This window comes from Oncorhynchus keta, chromosome 24, assembly GCF_023373465.1.
Source record: "Oncorhynchus keta strain PuntledgeMale-10-30-2019 chromosome 24, Oket_V2, whole genome shotgun sequence".
Lineage (NCBI taxonomy): Eukaryota > Metazoa > Chordata > Actinopteri > Salmoniformes > Salmonidae > Oncorhynchus > Oncorhynchus keta.
This window is the reverse complement of record NC_068444.1, coordinates 21,140,324-21,158,853: the sequence shown is the minus strand read 5'-3', so window position 1 is coordinate 21,158,853 and position 18,530 is coordinate 21,140,324. Positions and strand designations below refer to the sequence as shown.

General features: G+C 43.8%; 1 protein-coding gene across 1 annotated transcript in view; it reads right to left on the bottom strand.

The window, feature by feature from the left end:
* Positions 1–7,204: 7,204 nt before the first annotated feature.
* Positions 7,205–18,530, bottom strand: part of LOC118357698 (lutropin-choriogonadotropic hormone receptor-like) — a 58,670-nt gene continuing 47,344 nt past the window's right edge. Inside the window, exons 9-13 of the mRNA XM_052478423.1 lie at positions 17,079–17,257; positions 11,136–11,391; positions 10,733–10,844; positions 9,985–10,242; positions 7,205–8,049 (exon numbers count right to left, since the gene is read on the bottom strand). Coding sequence (XP_052334383.1) covers positions 7,492–8,049; positions 9,985–10,242; positions 10,733–10,844; positions 11,136–11,391; positions 17,079–17,257 — 1,363 coding nt within the window. The 3' untranslated portion in view covers positions 7,205–7,491. The remainder of the gene's footprint in view (positions 8,050–9,984; positions 10,243–10,732; positions 10,845–11,135; positions 11,392–17,078; positions 17,258–18,530) is intronic.

The following is an 18,530-nucleotide window of genomic DNA, read 5'->3' as shown; positions in this document are numbered from 1 at the left end:
AATGCTTCTGACGTTAGAGTGGGGCCCATCCTGTCCCAGCGATCTTCCCAGGACCAAAAGCTCCATCCTTGTGCCTTCATGTCTCATCGTCTCAATTCCGCTGAGAGAAACTACGACGTAGGTAACCGGGAACTTCTGGCGGTCAAGATGGTGCTGGACGAGTGGAGACACTGGCTGGAAGAAGCATAACATCCATTTTTGGTTTGGACCGACCATAAGAATTTGGAATATCTCCGCACAGACAAGCGCCTCAACTCCAGGCAGTCCCGTTGGGCTCTGTTATTCACCAGGTTCAACTTCACCATCTACTACCGCCCAGGGTCTAAGAATGTGAAGCCAGATGCTCTAGCTTGCCTGAAAAGTTCCACCGCCTTACCCTCTGACTCTGAGACCATCCCACCCATCTCATGCCTTGCGGCTTCAGTTGTCTGGGGTATTGAGACCCTGGTCCATAAGGCACAACGGACCCTGGAGGGTTCCCAGCTAACCAGATATTCAGCCCGGTTCGAGGTCCTGGAATGGGCTCATTCCTCCAGGCTTACCTGTCACCCTGGTTCCCGTCGAACCCTGGCCTTCCTCTGACAATGCTTCTGGTGGCCCACTATGGTTCCTGACGCCTCTGCCTTCATCACCACATGCGCGGTATGTGCCCAGAATAAGACTGCGTGGCAAGCTCCGCCGGGCCTCCTTCAGCCACGGCCTGTTCCTCATCGCCCCTGGTCACATATTTCCCTGGATTTTGTCACTGGGCTTGCTCCATCTGATGGCAACACTTACTTACTGACTTTATTGTCCCCATGGGGGAATTTTGTTGCAGTGTCATATACATGTTTAAAGTGGCGTTTTAAATACTAAACAAAATTACAATACAACTTTCATAACGGTTACATACCAATAAAAAGACTAGCCTGCTGGCCTTACTGAATCGATAGGAACATTAGCCCGAGCTATTTAGGAGGGATATCACACCTGGCACAAATGATTGTCTAGTTCCTGACAGTAGTGGGTCAGTTTTCCAAAGCCGCCCATTTCATTCCTCTCCTCAAACTACCCTCTGCCAAAGAGACGGCCCAGCTCATGGTGCAGCATGTCTTCTGGATCCATGGACTTCCTGTGGACATGGTCTCCGACCTGGGTCCTCAGTTCTCGTCCCGGTTCTCGAAGACGTTCTGCACCCTTAATGGGTCGTCGGCCAGTCAGAGCGAACGAAACAAGACCTGGAAACGACACAATGGTGCCTCATCTCGACCAACCCCACTATCTGGAGCCAACAACTGGTTTGGGTGGAGTATGCCGGGGACACTCTTCCTTGCTCAGCCACTGGATTTTCCCCTTTTGAGTGCTCCTTGGGGTATCAGCTCCCGCTCTTCTCGGAAAAAGAACAGGAAGTCAACATACCCTCGGCTCAGATGTTCGTACGCCGCTGTCGGCGTATCTGGAGAAGAGCTTGGGCGGCTCTTAAGACCAAGTCCAGGTATCGTCAACAAACGGACCGTCGCCGGACTCCAGCTCTCCGCTATCGGCTTGGGCAAAGGGTATGGCTATCAACACGGGACCTGCTCCTCCAGGTGGATTCCCGCAAACTTCCCCCCCATTTCATTGGTCCCTTTCCCATCTCTAGAGTCTTTAGTCTCACTGCTGTTTGTCATCTGTTACCCCGTGCCCTCCGTATACACTCTACATTTCATGTGTCCAGGATTAAGCCCTTTTCTCACAGCCCTTTGTCTTCTGTTTCCAGGCTCACCCCACTTCCTCTTGTCATCGATGGCCAACTGGCGTACATGGTGAGACGCCTCCTGAATGTTCGACCACGGGGCAGTGGTTTCCTGTACCTGGTTGACTGGGAGAGTTATGGCCCGGAGGAGAGGTGCTGGGTCCCTGCTAAGGACATCCTGGACCCGGCTCTCATCGCCGACTTTCGCTGCCGGCACCCTGATCAACCAGGTATGCACGCCCAAGTTAGGATGCCAGGTGGCGCCTCTGGTGGTTGGGGGGTACTGTCACACCCTGATCTGTGTCGCCTGTCCTTTGAGCTTGTCTCCACCCCCTCCAGGTGTCACCCATCTTCCCTATTACCCTCTGTGTATTTATACCTGTGTTCTCTGTTTGTCTGTTGACAGTTCATCTTGTTTTGTCAAGTAAACCGTGCTCCTGCTTTTTCTAAGTCTCTGTTTTTCTAGTCCTCCCGATTCGGACCTTTGCCTACCCTGACCTTGAGCCTGCATGCCACTCTGTACCTCCTGGACTCTGACCTGGTTTATAATCTTTTGCCTGTTCACGACATGTCTCTTGCCTGCCCCTTGTTTTCTAATCAATATCAGAGACTCAAACCATCTGCATCTGGGTCTCGTTATACAGAGAAGTCAGTTCAGACAAATCCAGCTCAGCTTCTGAGCTCCATCAATATCAGATATAAATTTAGAATGAAAAATGTGTTCATGCAATCATTTTTAGTGCATTGAATCATTTCAAACTAAAAGTAGTGTTTCTGTATTGGAGCCCATGCATCTGGAGGCGTATCAAAACGAGCTTGTAAGGAGAGATGTTGTAACTTTAATGGGTTACGGAGTTAATGTTTACAGTTAATTAATTGAGCTGTATCTAAAGATTTCTTTTACAGTTATTTACATATGTACAGGAGTAATTGTATGATAATTCATGTAATGGAGATGGTAGAGAACTATGTACATATTTCTGTTGTATTGGATTACACTATTGACTGCAAGTACCAGCATGCCTTGCGACAGGACGTAAGAAAAAACAAACAAGAACATTCCAGTTATGTACAGTTGAAGTCGGAAGTTTACATACACTTATACACTCACTCGTTTTTCAACCACTCCACAAATTTCTTGTTAACAAAATATATATTTGGCAAGTTGGTTAGGACATCTACTTTGTGCATGACACAAGTCATTTTTCCGACAATTGTTTTAAAACAGATTATTGAACTTATTTGTTGTTGTTTCACAATTCCAGTGGGTCAGACATTTACATACACTAAGTTGACTGTGCCAATTGGAGGTGTACTTGTGGAGGTTTGCAGTGTCATATACACGTTTAAAGTGTAGACCTCCACAAGTCTGGTTCATCCTTGGGAGCAATTTCCAAACGGCTGAAGATACCACGTTCATCTGTACAAACAATTGTACGCAAGTATAAACACCATGGGACGCAGCCATCATACCGCTCAGGAAAGAGACACGTTCTGTCTCCTAGAGATGAACCTACTTTGGTGCGAAAAGTGCAAATCAATCCCAGAACAACAGCAAAGGACGTTGTGAAGATGCTGGAGGAAACAGGTACAAAAGTATCTATATCCACAGTAAAACGAGTCCTATATCGACATAACCTGAAAGGCCGCTCAGCAAGGAAGAAGCCACTGCTCCAAATCCGCCATAGAAAATACAGACTACGGTTTTCAACTGCACATGGGGACAAAGAAAGATAAATGGAGAAATGTCCTCTAGTTTCATGAAACAACAATAGAACTTTTTGGCCATAATGTCCATCATTATGTTTTGAGGAAAAAGGGGGAGACTTGCAGGCTGAAGAACACCATCCCAACCATGAAGCACGAGGATGGCAGCATCATGTTGTGGGGGTTCTTTGCTGCAGGAGGGACTGGTGCACTTCACAAAATAGATGGCATCATGAGGTAAGAAAATTATGTTGATATATTGAAGCAACATATCAAGACATCAATCAGGAAGTTAAAGCTTGGTCTCAAATGGGTTTTCCAAATGGACAATGACCCCAAGCATACTTCCAAAATTGTGGCAAAAGGGCTTAAGGACAAAAAAGTCAAGGTATTGGAGTGGCCATCACAAAGGTCTGACCTCAACCGTATAGAAAATGTGTGGGCAGAACTGAAAAAGCGTGTGTGAGCAAGGAGGCCTACAAACCTGACTCAGTTACACCAGCTCTGTCAGGAGGAATGGGCCAAAATTCACCCAACTTATTGTGAGAAGCTTGTGGAAGGCTACCCGAACCGTTTGACCCAAGATAAACAATTTAAAGGCAATGCTACCAAATACTAATTGAGTGTACAGTATGTAAACTTCTGACCCACTGGGAATGTGATGAAATAAAAGCTGAAATTAATCACTCTCTACTATTATTCTGACATTTCACATTCTTAAAATAAAGTGGTGATCCTAACCTACCTAAAACAGGGAATTTTTACGAGGATTAAATGTCAGGAATTGTGAAAAACTGATTTTAAATGTGGTGTATGTAATCTTCCGACTTCAACTGTACAAGTGATTATCCTGGCTTTCGCTAGCATCATTCTTTTATTGTTTTGTATAATCTAAAGTGGTAAAATGTAACGTGAACAAGTGTTATTACTAAAAACAAGCTTTTATCTTACAACCAACGTCCCGTCCCGAGTCATTCATTTAAAGATGGTTATTCTATATTTTTGAAAGAGATGCAAATCCCTAGAACCTAGTATGCGGGTGCCTTTAGTCAGTAGCCTTGCACGAGCCATGGCTTGAGTGAGCCGGAACAGCTCATAGGCTCCTGCTCCGATCTCCTGGTTCTGTAGCATGAGGCAGCTTGATGTACAAGTTTACCTCTTGGGTATGACACTACAAGCTTAGCACACCTGTATTTGGAGATTCTCCCATTCTTCTCTGCAGATCCTCTCAAGCTATGTCAGGTTGGATGGGGAGTGTTGCTGCACAGCTATTTTCATGTCTCTCCAGAAATGTTCAAGTCCGGGCTCTGGCTGGGCTACTCAAGAACATTCAGACGGCTCAGAGCCACTCCTGTGTTGTATTGTCTGTGTGGTTAGCGTCGTTGTCCTGTTGGAAGGTGAACCTTCCCCTCAGTCTGAGGTCCTGAGCGCTCTGGAGCAGGTTTTCATCAAGGATCTCTCTGTACTTTGCTCCGTTCATCTTTGCCTCGATCCTGACTAGTCTCCTAGTACTTGCCGCTGAAAAACATCCCCACAGCATGATGCTGCCAACACCACGCCTCACCAAAGTGATGGTGCCAGGTTTCCTCCAGACGTGACACTTGGCATTCAGGCCAAAGAGTGCAATTTTGGTTTTATCAGACCAGAGAATCTTGTTTCTCATGGTCTGAGACTCACCTTTTGGCAAACTCCGAGCAGGCTGTCATGTGCCTTTTACTGAGGAATGGCTTCCAACTGGCCACCATAAAGGCCTGATTTGGTGGAGTGCTGCAGCGATGGTTGTCCTTCTGGAATGTTCTCCCATCTCCACAGAGGAACTCTGGAGCTCTGTCAGAGTGACCATGGGGTCACCTCCCTGACCAAGGTCCTTCTCCCTCGATTGCTCAGCTAGGCCAGGCGGCCAGCTCTAGGAAGAGACTTGGTGGTTCCAAACTTCCATTTAAGAATGATAGAGGCCACTGTGTTCTTGGGGACCTTCAATGCTGCAGACATTTTTTGGTACCCTTCCTCAGATCTGTGCCTCAACACAATCGTGTCTTGGAGATCTTAGGACAATTCCTTCGTCCTCATGGCTTGGTTTTTGCTGTGACATTCACTGTCAACTGTGGGACCTTTAAAGGACAGTCGTGTCCCTTTCCAAAACATATCCAATCAATAGAATTTACCACAGGTAGACTCCAATCAACTTGTAGAAACATCTCAAGGATGATCAATGGAAACAGGATGCACCTGAGCTCAATTTCGAGTCTCATAGCAAAGGGTCTGAATACTTGTGTAAATAAGGTGTTTCTGTTTTACAAATTTACAAAAATGTCTTAACATGTTTTCACTTGGCCATTATGGGGGATTGTGTATAGATTGCTGAGGATTTTTATTTTATTTAATCTATTTTGCAATAAGGCTATAACCTGACAACATTTGGAAAAGGTCAAGGGGTCTGAATACTTTCCAGTACCAGTCAAAAGTAGGGGTTTTCTTTATTTTTGACTATTGTCTACATTGTAGAATAATAGTGAATACCTCAACTATGAAATAACACATATGGAATCATGTAGTGACCAAAAAAGTGTTAAACAAATCAAAATATATTTTAGATTTTAGATTCTTCAAAGTAGCGACCCTTTGCCTTGATGACAGCTTTGCACACGCTTGGCATTCTCTCAACCAGCTTCATGAGGTAGTCACTTGGAATACATTTCAATTAACAGGTGTGCCTTGTTAAAAGCTAATTTGTGGAATTTCTTTCCTTAATTGCGTTTGAGCCAATCAGTTGTGTTGTGACAATGTAAGGTTGGTACACAGAATATAACCCTTTCTAGTAATAGACAAGAGTCTATATTATGGCAAGAACAGCTCAAATAAGCAAAGAGAAATGACAGTCCATCATTACTTGAAGACATGAAGGTCAGTCAATACGGAACATTTCAAGAACTTTCAAGAAGTTTCTTCAAGTGCAGTCGCAAAAACCATCAAGCGCTATGATGAAATTTGCTCTCATGAGGACCGCCACAGGAAAGGAAGACCCAGAGTTATCTCTGCTGCAGAGGATAAGTTCATTAGAGTTACCAGCCTCAGAAATTGCAGCCCAATTAAATGCTTCAGAGTTCAAGTAACAGACACATCTCAACATCAACTGTTCAGAGGAGACTGTGTGAATCAGGCCTTCATGGTCGAATTGCTGAAAAGAAACCACTACTAAAGGACACCAATAAGAAGAAGAGACTTGCTTGGGCCAAGAAACACGAGCAATGGACATTAGACCGGTGGAAATCTGTCCTTTGGTCTGATCAGTCCAAATTTGAGATTTTTAGTTCCAACTGCCGTGTCTTTGTGAGACGCAGAGTAGGTGAAATGATTATCTCTGCATGCGTGGTTCCCACCGTGAAGCAGTGCGGAGGGGATGTGATGGTGTGGAGGTGCTTTGCTGCAACACTGTCAGTGATTTATTTAGAATTCAAGGCACAATTAACCAGCATAGTTACCACAGCATTCTGCAGCGATACGCCATCCCATCTGGTTTGCGCTTAGTGGGACTATTATTTGTTTTCAACAGGACAATGATCCAAAACACACCTCCAGGCTGTGTAAGGGCTATTTTACCAAGAAGGAGAGTGATGGAGTGCTGTATCAGATGACTTGACCTCAACCCAATTGAGATGGTTGGGGATAAGTTGGACCGCAAAAGGAAAAGTAGCCAACAAGTGCTCAGCATATATGGGAACTCCTTCAAGACTGTTGGAAAAGCATTCCAGGTTACTACCTCATGAAGCTGGTTAAGAGAATGCCAAGAGTGTGCAAAGCTGTCATCAAGGCAAAGGGCGGCTACTTTGAAGAAAGAAAAAAAAATTGGGTTACTAAGTGTTATTTCATTGTTTTGATGTCTTCACTATTATTCTACAATGTGGAAAATAGAAAAAATAAAGGAAAACCCTTGAATGAGAATGAGTAGGTTTGTCCAAACTTTTGACTGGTTCTGGATATATATTTTTTTACAGACAATTGATTTCGTTGTCATTCAACCATTGGCTTAAAATGTGATTTTACCCACAGTTCTGATTTACTGAGACTAGTCATGTTACTCCGCCTCCCTCGCAGAGAAAGCATCCTTGCATCTTGATGTGGTAGGTGTAGAACCTGTGATGTTTTCTGGGGGACGTAGTACTACCCTTAGGCGGTATAGTGTGTGCTTCCAGGTTCTGTGCCCTGTAGAACTCAGCTCTGGCATGGCAAAAACTACAGCGACTCAACAACAAACGTATATCCTTCTGAAACGATCGAGTAAAGATGGTGTAGAGGAAGGGGTTACAGAGGGAGTTGATTGGGTAGAAGAGGACGAGCAGGATCTTGGAGTGAGAGACTGTGATGAGGGGCATGTGGAGAGCCGCCGAGATGCCGAAGAAGGAGATGGGTGCCATGCAGATGAAGTCGGTGAAGATTAGAACGGCCATGCGCTTGGCGATCTTGGAGTCACCGTGGCGGATTGCTAGGTCGGGGTTGTGGATGGACAGGTAGATGCGTACGTAGCAGCAGCAGATGATGAAAAAGGCAGTGACGTTGAGGAGGAGGAGGGCAACAACATACACCTGGGAGGCTAGGGACTCGATGTCCATGGGCAGGCAGATTGACACCTGGAGGATAAAATCAGGTAAATGTGTAAAGCCCGTTTTACATCAACAATTGTCATGAAGTTATTTTACAGCAGAAATAAAAAGGCTGTGAATGTTCATCTACTATAGTATATGTTCTGTGTAAAGTGAATGTTTGAATACGGGCCCAGGTTTACAGAAAGCATCACAGATTAAGCCTTGTCCTGGTCTAAAAAGCAAGTTCAATGGAGATTGAAAGTGCTTTATAGTCTAGGACTAGGCTTAATCTGTTTCTGGTAAACCGGCCCTTTGTTAATACATGCCCTAAACTTAAAAAAAAAATATATATACATATATATACAGTGGGGCAAAAAAGTATTTAGTCAGCCACCAATTGTGCAAGTTCTCCCACTTAAAAAGAAGAGAGAAGCCTGTAATTGTCATCATAGGTACACCTCAACTATGACAGACAAAATTAGAAATAAAAATCCAGAAAATCACATTGTAGGATTTTAAAAATGTATTTGCAAATTATGGTGGAAAATAAGTATTTGGTCAATAACAAAAGTTTATCTGAATACTTTGTTATATAACCTTTGTTGGCAATGACAGAGGTCAAACGTTTTCTGTAAGTTTTCACAAGGTTTTCACACACTGTTGCTGGTATTTTGGCCCATTCCTCCATGCAGATCTCATCTAGAGCAGTGATGTTTTGGGGCTGTTGTTGGGCAACATGGACTTTCAACTCCCTCCAAAGATTTTCTATGGGGTTGAGATCTGGAGACTGGCTAGGCCACTCCAGAACCTTGAAATGCGTCTTATGAAGCCACTCCTTCGTTGCCCGGGCGGTGTGTTTGGGATCATTGTCATGCTGAAAGACCCAGACACGTTTCATCTTCAATGCCCTTGCTGATGGAAGGAGGTTTTCACTCAAAATCTCACGATACATGGCCCATTCATTCTTTCCTTTACACAGATCAGTCGTCATGGTCCCGTTGCATAAAAACAGCCCCAAAGCATGATGTTTCCACCCCTATGCTTCACTGTAGGTTTGGTGTTATTTGGATGCAACTCAGCATTCTTTGTCCTCAAAACACGACGAGTTGAGTTTTTACCAAAAAGTTATATTTTTGTTTCATCTGACCATATGACATTCTCCCAATCTTCTTCTGGATCATCCAAATGCTCTCTAGCAAACTTCAGACGGGCCTGGACATGTACTGGCTTAAGCAGGGGGACACGTCTGGCACTGCAGGATTTGAGTCCCTGGCGGCGTAGTGTGTTACTGATGGTAAGGCTTTGTTACTTTGGTCCCAGCTCTCTGCAGGTCATTCACTAGGTCCCCCCGTGTGGTTCTGGGATTTTTGCTCACCGTTCTTGTGATAATTTTGACCCCACGGGGTGAGATCTTGCGTGGAGCCCCAGATCGAGGGAGATTATCAGTGGTCTTGTATGTCTTCCATTTCCTAATAATTGCTCCCACAGTTGATTTCTTCAAACCAAGCTGCTTACCTATTGCAGATTCAGTCTTCCCAGCCTGGTGCAGGTCTACAATTTTGTTTCTGGTGTTCTTTGACAGCTCTTTGGTCTTGGCCATAGTGGAGTTTGGAGTGTGACTTTTTGAGGTTGTGGACAGGTGTCTTTTATACTGATAACAAGTTCAAACAGGTGCCATTAATACAGGTAACGAGTGGTTGACAGATGAGCCTCTTAAATAAGAAGTTACAGGTCTGTGAGAGCCAGAAATCTTGCTTGTTTGTAGGTGACCAAATACTTATTTTCCACCATAATTTGCAAATAAATTTATTAAAAATCCTACAATGTGATTTTCTGGATTTTTTTTCTCATTTTGTCTGTCATAGTTGAAGTGTACCTATGATGAAAATTACAGGCCTCATCCTTTTAGTGGGAGAACTTTCACAATTGGTGGCTGACTAAATACTTTTTTGCCCCACTGTATTTTCAAATTCTGCTGACCTTAGTGTAGCTGCTGACTCCGAGGACAGGAAGCAGAGCGGCCAATAGGGAGAAGCCCCACCCTCCAGCCATCATGGCTACCACATGCCTCAGCCGCAGCCTTTTGTTCTTGTGCATGGCGTTGGTGATGGTGTGCCACCGCTCTAACGTTATAATGGTCAGCGTGTAGACCGACAGCTCACTGGCGAACACCGTCAGGAACCCCGCCACACCACAGCCCGCACCCGTCTGCCAGAACGTGGCATGGTTGTAGTATTCCTACAATAAAATACAACTTTATTATTGGATATGGACTAAACTGCAACAACACAACTTTATTATTGGATATGGAATAGAACTCCTACAATAAAATACAACTTTATTATTGGATATAGACTAGAACTCCAACTTTATTATTGGATATGAACTAGAACTCCTACAATAAAATGCAACTTTATTATTGGATGTAGACTAGAACTCCTACAATACAATACAACTTTAGTGTCCAAATGGGAAAGAGTCATTACAGAAATATAAACATTGGAAAGCAAGCATTACAGGGTCAGCCGCAGTACAGCCCCCCTGGAGAAGTTTAGGAGTTCAGTTCTGCCTTGATCAAGGGTTCAATGGTAGGTGGTTGGTAGTAATGTACTGAACTGAAAAGAGCAGCCCTACAGAAGCCAGTTCAGTCCCCACCTTTTCATAGCCCAACTTGAGACTTGAACCAGTGACCTTCTGATATACCTCTCTAAGCCTTTGGGCTATGTACCTTGCGTGAGTGGTAGTCCATGGCTGCAATGAGGAGGAGGTAGACCCCCATGCAGAGGTCTGCGAAGGCCAGGTTACACATCAGGAACCGAGAGACATTGAGCTTCTGGTGGCTGGTGAGTAGAATGATAAAAAATGTAAAAAATATAATCAATTACTTGAATATAAGTTGCAATTAAAGCATTGTTTTAATTATATTTTCTTATTCAAGCAACATTTCTTAGTAGACCACATGGTCAGTTTACGCAAGAGGATAAGAGTTGAGCACATTCTTTCCTATAGAATTAAATGGAATCTATCCCTGACAAAGATGGTTGGCATTATCAGCACACTTGTCCAGAGACATGCAGGTCTATGACATTGACCACTCTAGTTAATCCTAAATCTCTTTTCTCTCCCTTTACCTGATGATCAGTACGACCAGCACGGCCATGTTCCCGGCCACAGCGAATACAGTGATGAGCCAGGTGACTGAACGGAGGAAGGAGTATCCCAGCAGATCCTCACAGGGGTTGAAGGCGTCGGATTCCGGGGTGCACTGGAAGGGTCCAGGACACAGGCTCAGCTGCAGGTCTGGGTATTGGAGGTTGATGTCGTACAGGTCTGTCACATTGTCTGCCGAGTGGTCCCTGTAGAAAAGGGGAAGGCAACGTGGATTTGCTCAACGTTAGGTGTAGGAGGTAGAGACCGCCACCCCCAAAAAGAAAATGGGCAATCAAGGGAAAAACATTTCGAAAGCCTGAAACTTTCCCCTGATACATGGTGGAAATATTGTCTTACATGATTTCATCATCGTCATCGCACAGCCTTCTGAGGGTCGGAGAGAGTGCAAGGACAACTTTTTCCCTTTGGATGGATAAAGAGAAAAGGTTAGAGTAGACCCTTGAGTGTCAACCTTTTTGTGTACCTGTGATGAGCACCTATGTGTATTTGTATTTATTAAGGATCCGCATCAGCTACTGCCACGGCAGCAGCTACTCTTCCTGGGGTCCAGCAACATTAAGGCAGCTATATACAATTTAAAATATTACATGACATTACATTTCCTAACACTTTTCCCAATACATTTAGTGTGTTCCCTCAGGTGTTCCCTCACTCCACTATGTGGCAGAGGAATCAGAATTAGTTGGGTAACATAGATAAATACGATGTTTTATTAATCTAATATGCTTATGTGAGATACTTGTCATTAGCATGTATCCTTTTGGACTATAGTGTTGGCAGTTGCACTTTTTTCTAAGCTGGGGCTCAGTCATTTGGGGCCCAGAGAGGGGAGAGGTCAGGCTTGTCTTTTACATGTCTCTGGTGCTATGCAGAATATCAGAAAGGGAAGAGGACAGGATGGAACCTTGCCTTCACATGTGAATGTATCTGTTAAACCATGTGAAGGGATGGCGTGAGGGGGGAACCAATTAATGAAGTCACTCCCCTCAGTGAGCTTGTCCAGGAGTGGGGAGAAGAGGAGGTTTACTTGAGATGGGAGTATATAGCGTTGACAATTGAGTTATGGCTTGGATGAGGTAATGTTTTGGTACTATGAAGTACCAGGAACGAGATTAGAACCTCGTTTTAGAGACCAAACTGAGAGATAATTTATAGCGAATGCAATCTGGCTAAGGGATACTCCTTTCTCAAGTTAAAGGCCCTTTGTGAAGAGTTAATAATAATATATATAATATAATAATATCTAATAATATAATAATATATAATAATAATATATGCCATTTAGCAGACGCTTTTATCCAAAGCGACTTACAGTCATGTGTGCATACATTCTACGTATGGGTGGTCCCGGGAATCGAGCCCACTACCCTGGCGTTACAAGCGCCATGCTCTACCAACTGTGCTACAGAAGGACCACCAGAGTTCCTAAGATCTGTGGTTTTTCATGTACAATGAGGGAAAAAAGTATTTGATCCCCTGCTGATTTTGTACGTTTGCCCACTGACAAAGAAATGATCAGTCTATAATTTTAATGGTAGGTTTATTTGAACAGTGAGAGACAGAATTACAACAACAAAAATGTTATAAATTGATTTGCATTTTAATGAGAGAAATAAATATTTGAACCCTCTGCAAAACATGACTTAGTACTTGATGGCAAAACCCTTGTTGGCAATCAGAGGTCAGACGTTTCTTGTAGTTGGCCACCAGGTTTGCACACATCTCAGGAGGGATTCTGTCCCACTCCTCTTTGCAGAGCTTCTCCAAGTCATTAAGGTTTCGAGGCTGACGTTTGGCAACTTGAACCTTCAGCTCCCTCCACAGATTTTCTATGGGATTATGGTCTGGAGACTGGCTAGGCCACTCCAGGACCTTAATTTTCTTGTTCTTGAGCCACTCCTTTGTTGCCTTGGTCGTGTGTTTTGGGTCATTGTCATGCTGGAATACCCATCCACAACCCATTTTTAATGCCCTGGCTGAGGGAAGGAGGTTCTCACCCAAGATTTGACGGTACATGGCCCCGTCCATCGTCCCTTTGATGCGGTGAAGTTGTCATGTCCCCTTAGCAGAAAAACACCCCCAAAGCATAATGTTTCCACCTCCATGTTTGACGGTGGGGATGGTGTTCTTGGGGTCATAGGCAGCATTGCTCCTCCTCCAAACACTGCGAATTGAGTTGATGCCAAAGAGCTCCATTTTGGTCTCATCTGACCACAACACTTTTAACCAGTTGTCCTCTGAATCATTCAGATGTTCATTGGCAAACTTCAGATGGGCTTGTATATGTGCTTTCTTGAGCAGCGGGACCTTGCGGGCGTCGCATGATTTCAGTCCTTCACTGCGTAGTGTGTTACCAATTGTTTTCTTGGTGACTATGGTCCCAGCTGCCTTGATATCATTGGCAAGCTCCTCCTGTGTAGTTCTGGGCTGATTCCTCACCGTTCTCATGATCATTGCAACTCCACGAGGTGAGATCTTGCATGGAGCCCCAGGCCGAGGGAGATTGACAGTTCTTTTGTGTTTCTTCCATTTGCGAATAATCGCACCAACTGTTGTCACCTTCTCACCAAGCTGCTTGGCGATGGTCTTCTAGCCAATTCCAGCATTGTGTAGGTCTACAATCTTGTCCCTGGCATCCTTGGAGAGCTCTTTGGTCTTGGCCATGGTGGAGAGTTTGGAATCTGATTGATTGATTGCTTCTGTGGACAGGTGTCTTTTATACAGGTAACACGCTGCGATTAGGAGCACTCCCTTTAAGAGTGTGTTCCTAATCTCAGCTCGTTACCTGTATAAAAGAAACCTGGGAGACAGAAATCTTTCTGATTGAGTGGGGGTCAAATACTTATTTCCCTCATTAAAATGCAAATAAATGTATAACATTTTTGACATGCGTTGTTCTGGATTTTCTTGTTATTCTGTCTCTCACTGTTCAAATAAACCTACCATTAAAATTATAGAATGAGCATTTCTTTGACAGTGGGCAAATGTACAAAGTCAGCAGGTGATCAAATACTTTTTTTCCCTCACTGTAAATTGAGAGGGGTGTATCTTTGCTATAAAAGATCTCAGTTGCCATTATGTTGGGACTCAACAATTCATTATAGATAGTGAGTTGTTGAAAGTCAAAGGGCTATTGTAAAGCTCATATTATTAAAGATGAAGTTTAAGTATAACTCTGACTGGTGTGTGGTTTGTAACTCTCCTCATTTGGTAATACAGGAAATTGCCATGACAACTATCACATACAGTTGAAATCGGAAGTTTACATACACTTAGGTTGGAGTCATTAAAACTCATTTTTAAACCACTTCACACATTTGTTGTTAACAAACTATAGTTTTGGCAAGTCGGTTAGGACATCTACTTTGTGCATGACACAGGTACTTTTTCCAACAATTGTTAACAGACAGATTATTTCACTTATCATTCACTGTATCACAATTTCAGTGGGTCAGAAGTTTACATACACTAAGTTAACTGTGGCTTTAAACAGCTTGGGAAATTCCAGAAAATTATGACATGGCTTTAGAAGCTATGACATCATTTGAGTCAATTTAAGGTGTACCTGTGGAGGTATTTCAAGGCCTACCTTCAAACTCAGTGCCTCTTTGCTTGACATCATGGGAAAATCAAAAGAAATCAGCCAAGACCCCAGAAAAAAAATTGTAGACCTCCACAAGTCTGGTTCATCCTTGGGAGCAATTTCCAAACGCCTGAAGGTACCACATTCATCTGTACAAACAATAGTGCGCAAATATAAACACCATGGGACCACGCAGCCGTCATACCGTCAGGTAGGAGATGCGTTCTGTCTCCTAGAGATTAACATACTTTGGTACTTTGGTGCGAAAAGTGCAAATCAATCCCAGAACAACAGCAAAGGACCTTGTGAAGATACTGGAGGAAACGGGTACAAAAGTATCTATATCCACAGTAAAACGAGTCCTATATCGACATAACCTGAAAGGCTGCTCAGAAAGGAAGAAGCCACTGCTCCAAAACCGCCCAAAAAAAGCCAGACTACGGTATGAAACTGCACATGGGGACAAAGATCGTATTTTTGGGAGAAATGACCGCTGGTCTGATGAAACAAAAATAGAACTGTTTGGCCATAATCACCATCGTTGTTTGGAGGAAAAAGGGCCCGAAGAACACGATCCCAACTGTGAAGCACAGGGGTGGCAGCATCATGTTGTAGGGGTGGCAGCATCATGTTGTGGGGGTGCTTTGCTGCAGGAAGGACTGGTGCACTTCACCAAATAGATGGCATCACGAGGCAAGAAAATTATGTGGATATATTGAAGCAACATCTCAAGACATCAGTCAGGAAGTTAAAGCTTGGTCGCAAAAGCTTGGTCGCAAATGGGTCTTCCAAATGGACAATGACCCCATGCATACTTCCGAAGTTGTGACAACAAAGCGAAGGTATTGGAGTGGCCATCACAAAGCCCTGACCTCAATCCTATAGAACATTTGTTGGCAGAACTGAAAAAGCGTGTGCGAGCAAGGAGGCCTACAAACCTGACTCAGTTACACCAGCTCTGCCAGGAAGAATGGGCGAAAATTCACTCAACTTATTGTGGGAAGCTTGTGGAAGGCTACCCGAAACGTTTTACCCAAGTTAAACCATTTAAAGGCAATGCTACCAAATACTAATTGAGTGTATGTAAACTTCTGACCCACTGGGAATGTGACAAAATAAATAAAAGCTGAAATAAATAATTCTTTCTACTATTATTCTGACATTTCACATTCTTAAAATAAAGTGGAAAATAAAGTGGTGATCCTAACTGACCTAAGACAGGGAATGTTTACTAGGATTAAATGTCAGGAATAGTGAAAAACTGAGTTTAAATGTATTTGGCTAAGGTGTACGTAAACTTTCGACTGCCCTGTAAATACATTACAACATCCATGTGTACGTGTGTGTCTTATCATGTGTATGTGTGTCTCAGCCTGTGTGTGTCTCTTCAGTCCCTGCTGTTCCATAAGATGTTTTAAAAAATCTGATTCTACTCCTTGCATTAGTTACCTGATGTGGAACAGAGTTCCATGTAACCATGGCTCTATGTTTTATTATGCACCTCCCATAGTCTGTTCTTGACTTGGGGATTGTGTAGAGGCCTTTGGTGGCATGTCTTGTGGGGTATGCATGGGTGTCTGAGCTGTGTGCTGGTAATTTAGACAGACACCTCGGTGCATTCAGCATGTCAACACTTCTTACAATAACTGTGTGGCGAAATCCTGCACGAAGCCTTCACCGTGCACTGCCACTTTAAGAGCGCATCAGCAGTAAGGAAGGAGGAAATAAAGACAGCTCGTTCAGCTCTTTGGGGAGGGGCTCATGGGTGGCGCGACAGTTTGATTGTGTGTGCTGTGCTGCAGAAGTTTTGTTTTCAGCGTGTGTAGTTTAAAGTATTTAACTCAATCATCGGTGTGATCGCTACAACTGGTAGTGATAAACTCAATCCATCCTCCACTTTGAGCCATGAGAGATTTACATGTTTATTATTCATACTAGCTCTCCGTGTACATTTAAGGGACAGCCGTGCTGCCCAGTTCTGAACCACTTGTCATTTTTCGAGGTCTCTCTTTGTGGCACCTGACCACACGACTGAAGAGTAGTGCAGGTGCGACAAAACTAGGGCCTGTAGGACCTGCCTTGTTGATGGTGTTGTTAAAAAGGCTTTATTATGGACAGACTTCTCCCCATCTTAGCTACTGGTGTATCAACATGTTTTGACCATGACAGTTTTCACTCCAAGCAGTTTGGTCACCCAATCTTGCTAAATTTTCACGTTATTTATTACAATATTTAGTTGAGGTTTAGGGTTTAGTGAATGATTTGTCCCAAATACAATGCTTTTAGTTTTAGAAATATTTATGGATGTGTACCTACTTGCGTTGCCAGGTGTGAAAGGCACAGCAGTGGCTGGGGTAAGTAATCTCTGCCACCTCCAGCTCTAGGAGGCTTTCTAGAGGAGGTAGAGTCTTCAGGTAGGGGGTAGAACGGGCAATCAGGACCTTTAAATGTTCCAAGCCTCGACGGGGGAGTGTGTCGAGAGCTGTGGAGGAGACGTCACTGGGCAACACACACAAGATACAGGAAACACCCAAGTCAAATGTTGACACATTTTTTCCTACCTATTACAATATAACTTTATTGTCCATAGTTACAGCGAACATTTCTCAACCCCTCCCACACATCACACAGACACACAGTTGAGAGTAGCACAGGGTAAAGCTGCAGTGCAGCACCCCTGGATGGAGAGCATGTTGTGTGGTTAAAGACCTTTCTCAAGAGCCCAATGGTAGGGGATTATTATTAGGATATGAACCCAGCAGCTCTCCAGTTGCTAGATCAATTTCTCCCTTTTTTCCCCAAGCGCCTAGCCCGGGAATCCAGAAGGCGACCTTTCGGCTACAGGCCCAACTCCTTAGCCGCTCGGGCTACCTACCCCCAAGACCTAACCCTAAACTTTCACCTTAACACATTTTTACACTTTTGTTTTTAACAATGTTAAGCAGGATGCAAACAAACAATACAACAAGACAAGACAACATACCATTACAATCTAACAAATACAGGAGACCTGGCCGCCAAATTGTGTATATACACTGAACAAAAATATAAACACAACATGCAACCATTTCAAAGAGTTACAGTTCATATAAGAAAATCTGTCAATTGAAATAAATTAATTAGGCCCAAACCTATGAATTTCACATGACTGGGAATACAGATATGCATCTGTTGGTCACAGTGAGCATTTGCCCACTGAATTCGGTTACGACGCAGAACTGCAGTCAGGTCAAGATCCCAGTGAGGATGATGAGCATGCAGATGAGCTTCCCTGAGACGGTTTCTGACTGTTTGTGCAGACATTCTTTGGTTCTGCAAACCCACAGTTTCATCAGCTGTCCGGATGGCTGGTCTCAGATGATCCTAACAGGAGAAGAAGCAGGATGTGGAGGTCCTGGGCTGGCGTGGTTACACTTGGTCTGCGGTTGTGAGGCCGGTTGGACGTACTGCCAAACGATGTTAGAGGCAGCTTATGGTAGAGAAATTAACATTCAATTCTCTGGCAACAGCTCTGGCGGACATTCCTGCAGTCAGTATGCCAATTGCAAACTCCCTCAACTTGAGACATCTGTGGCATTGTGTTGTGTGCCAAAACTGCACATTTTAGTGGCCTTTTAGTGACCCCAGCACAAGGTGCACCTGTGTAATGATCATGCTGTTGAATCAGCTTCTTGATATGCCACACCTGTCAGGTGGATGGATTATCTTGTCAAAGAAGAAATGCTCACTTGCAGGGATGTAAACAAATTTGTGTCAAAGTTTTTTGTGCATA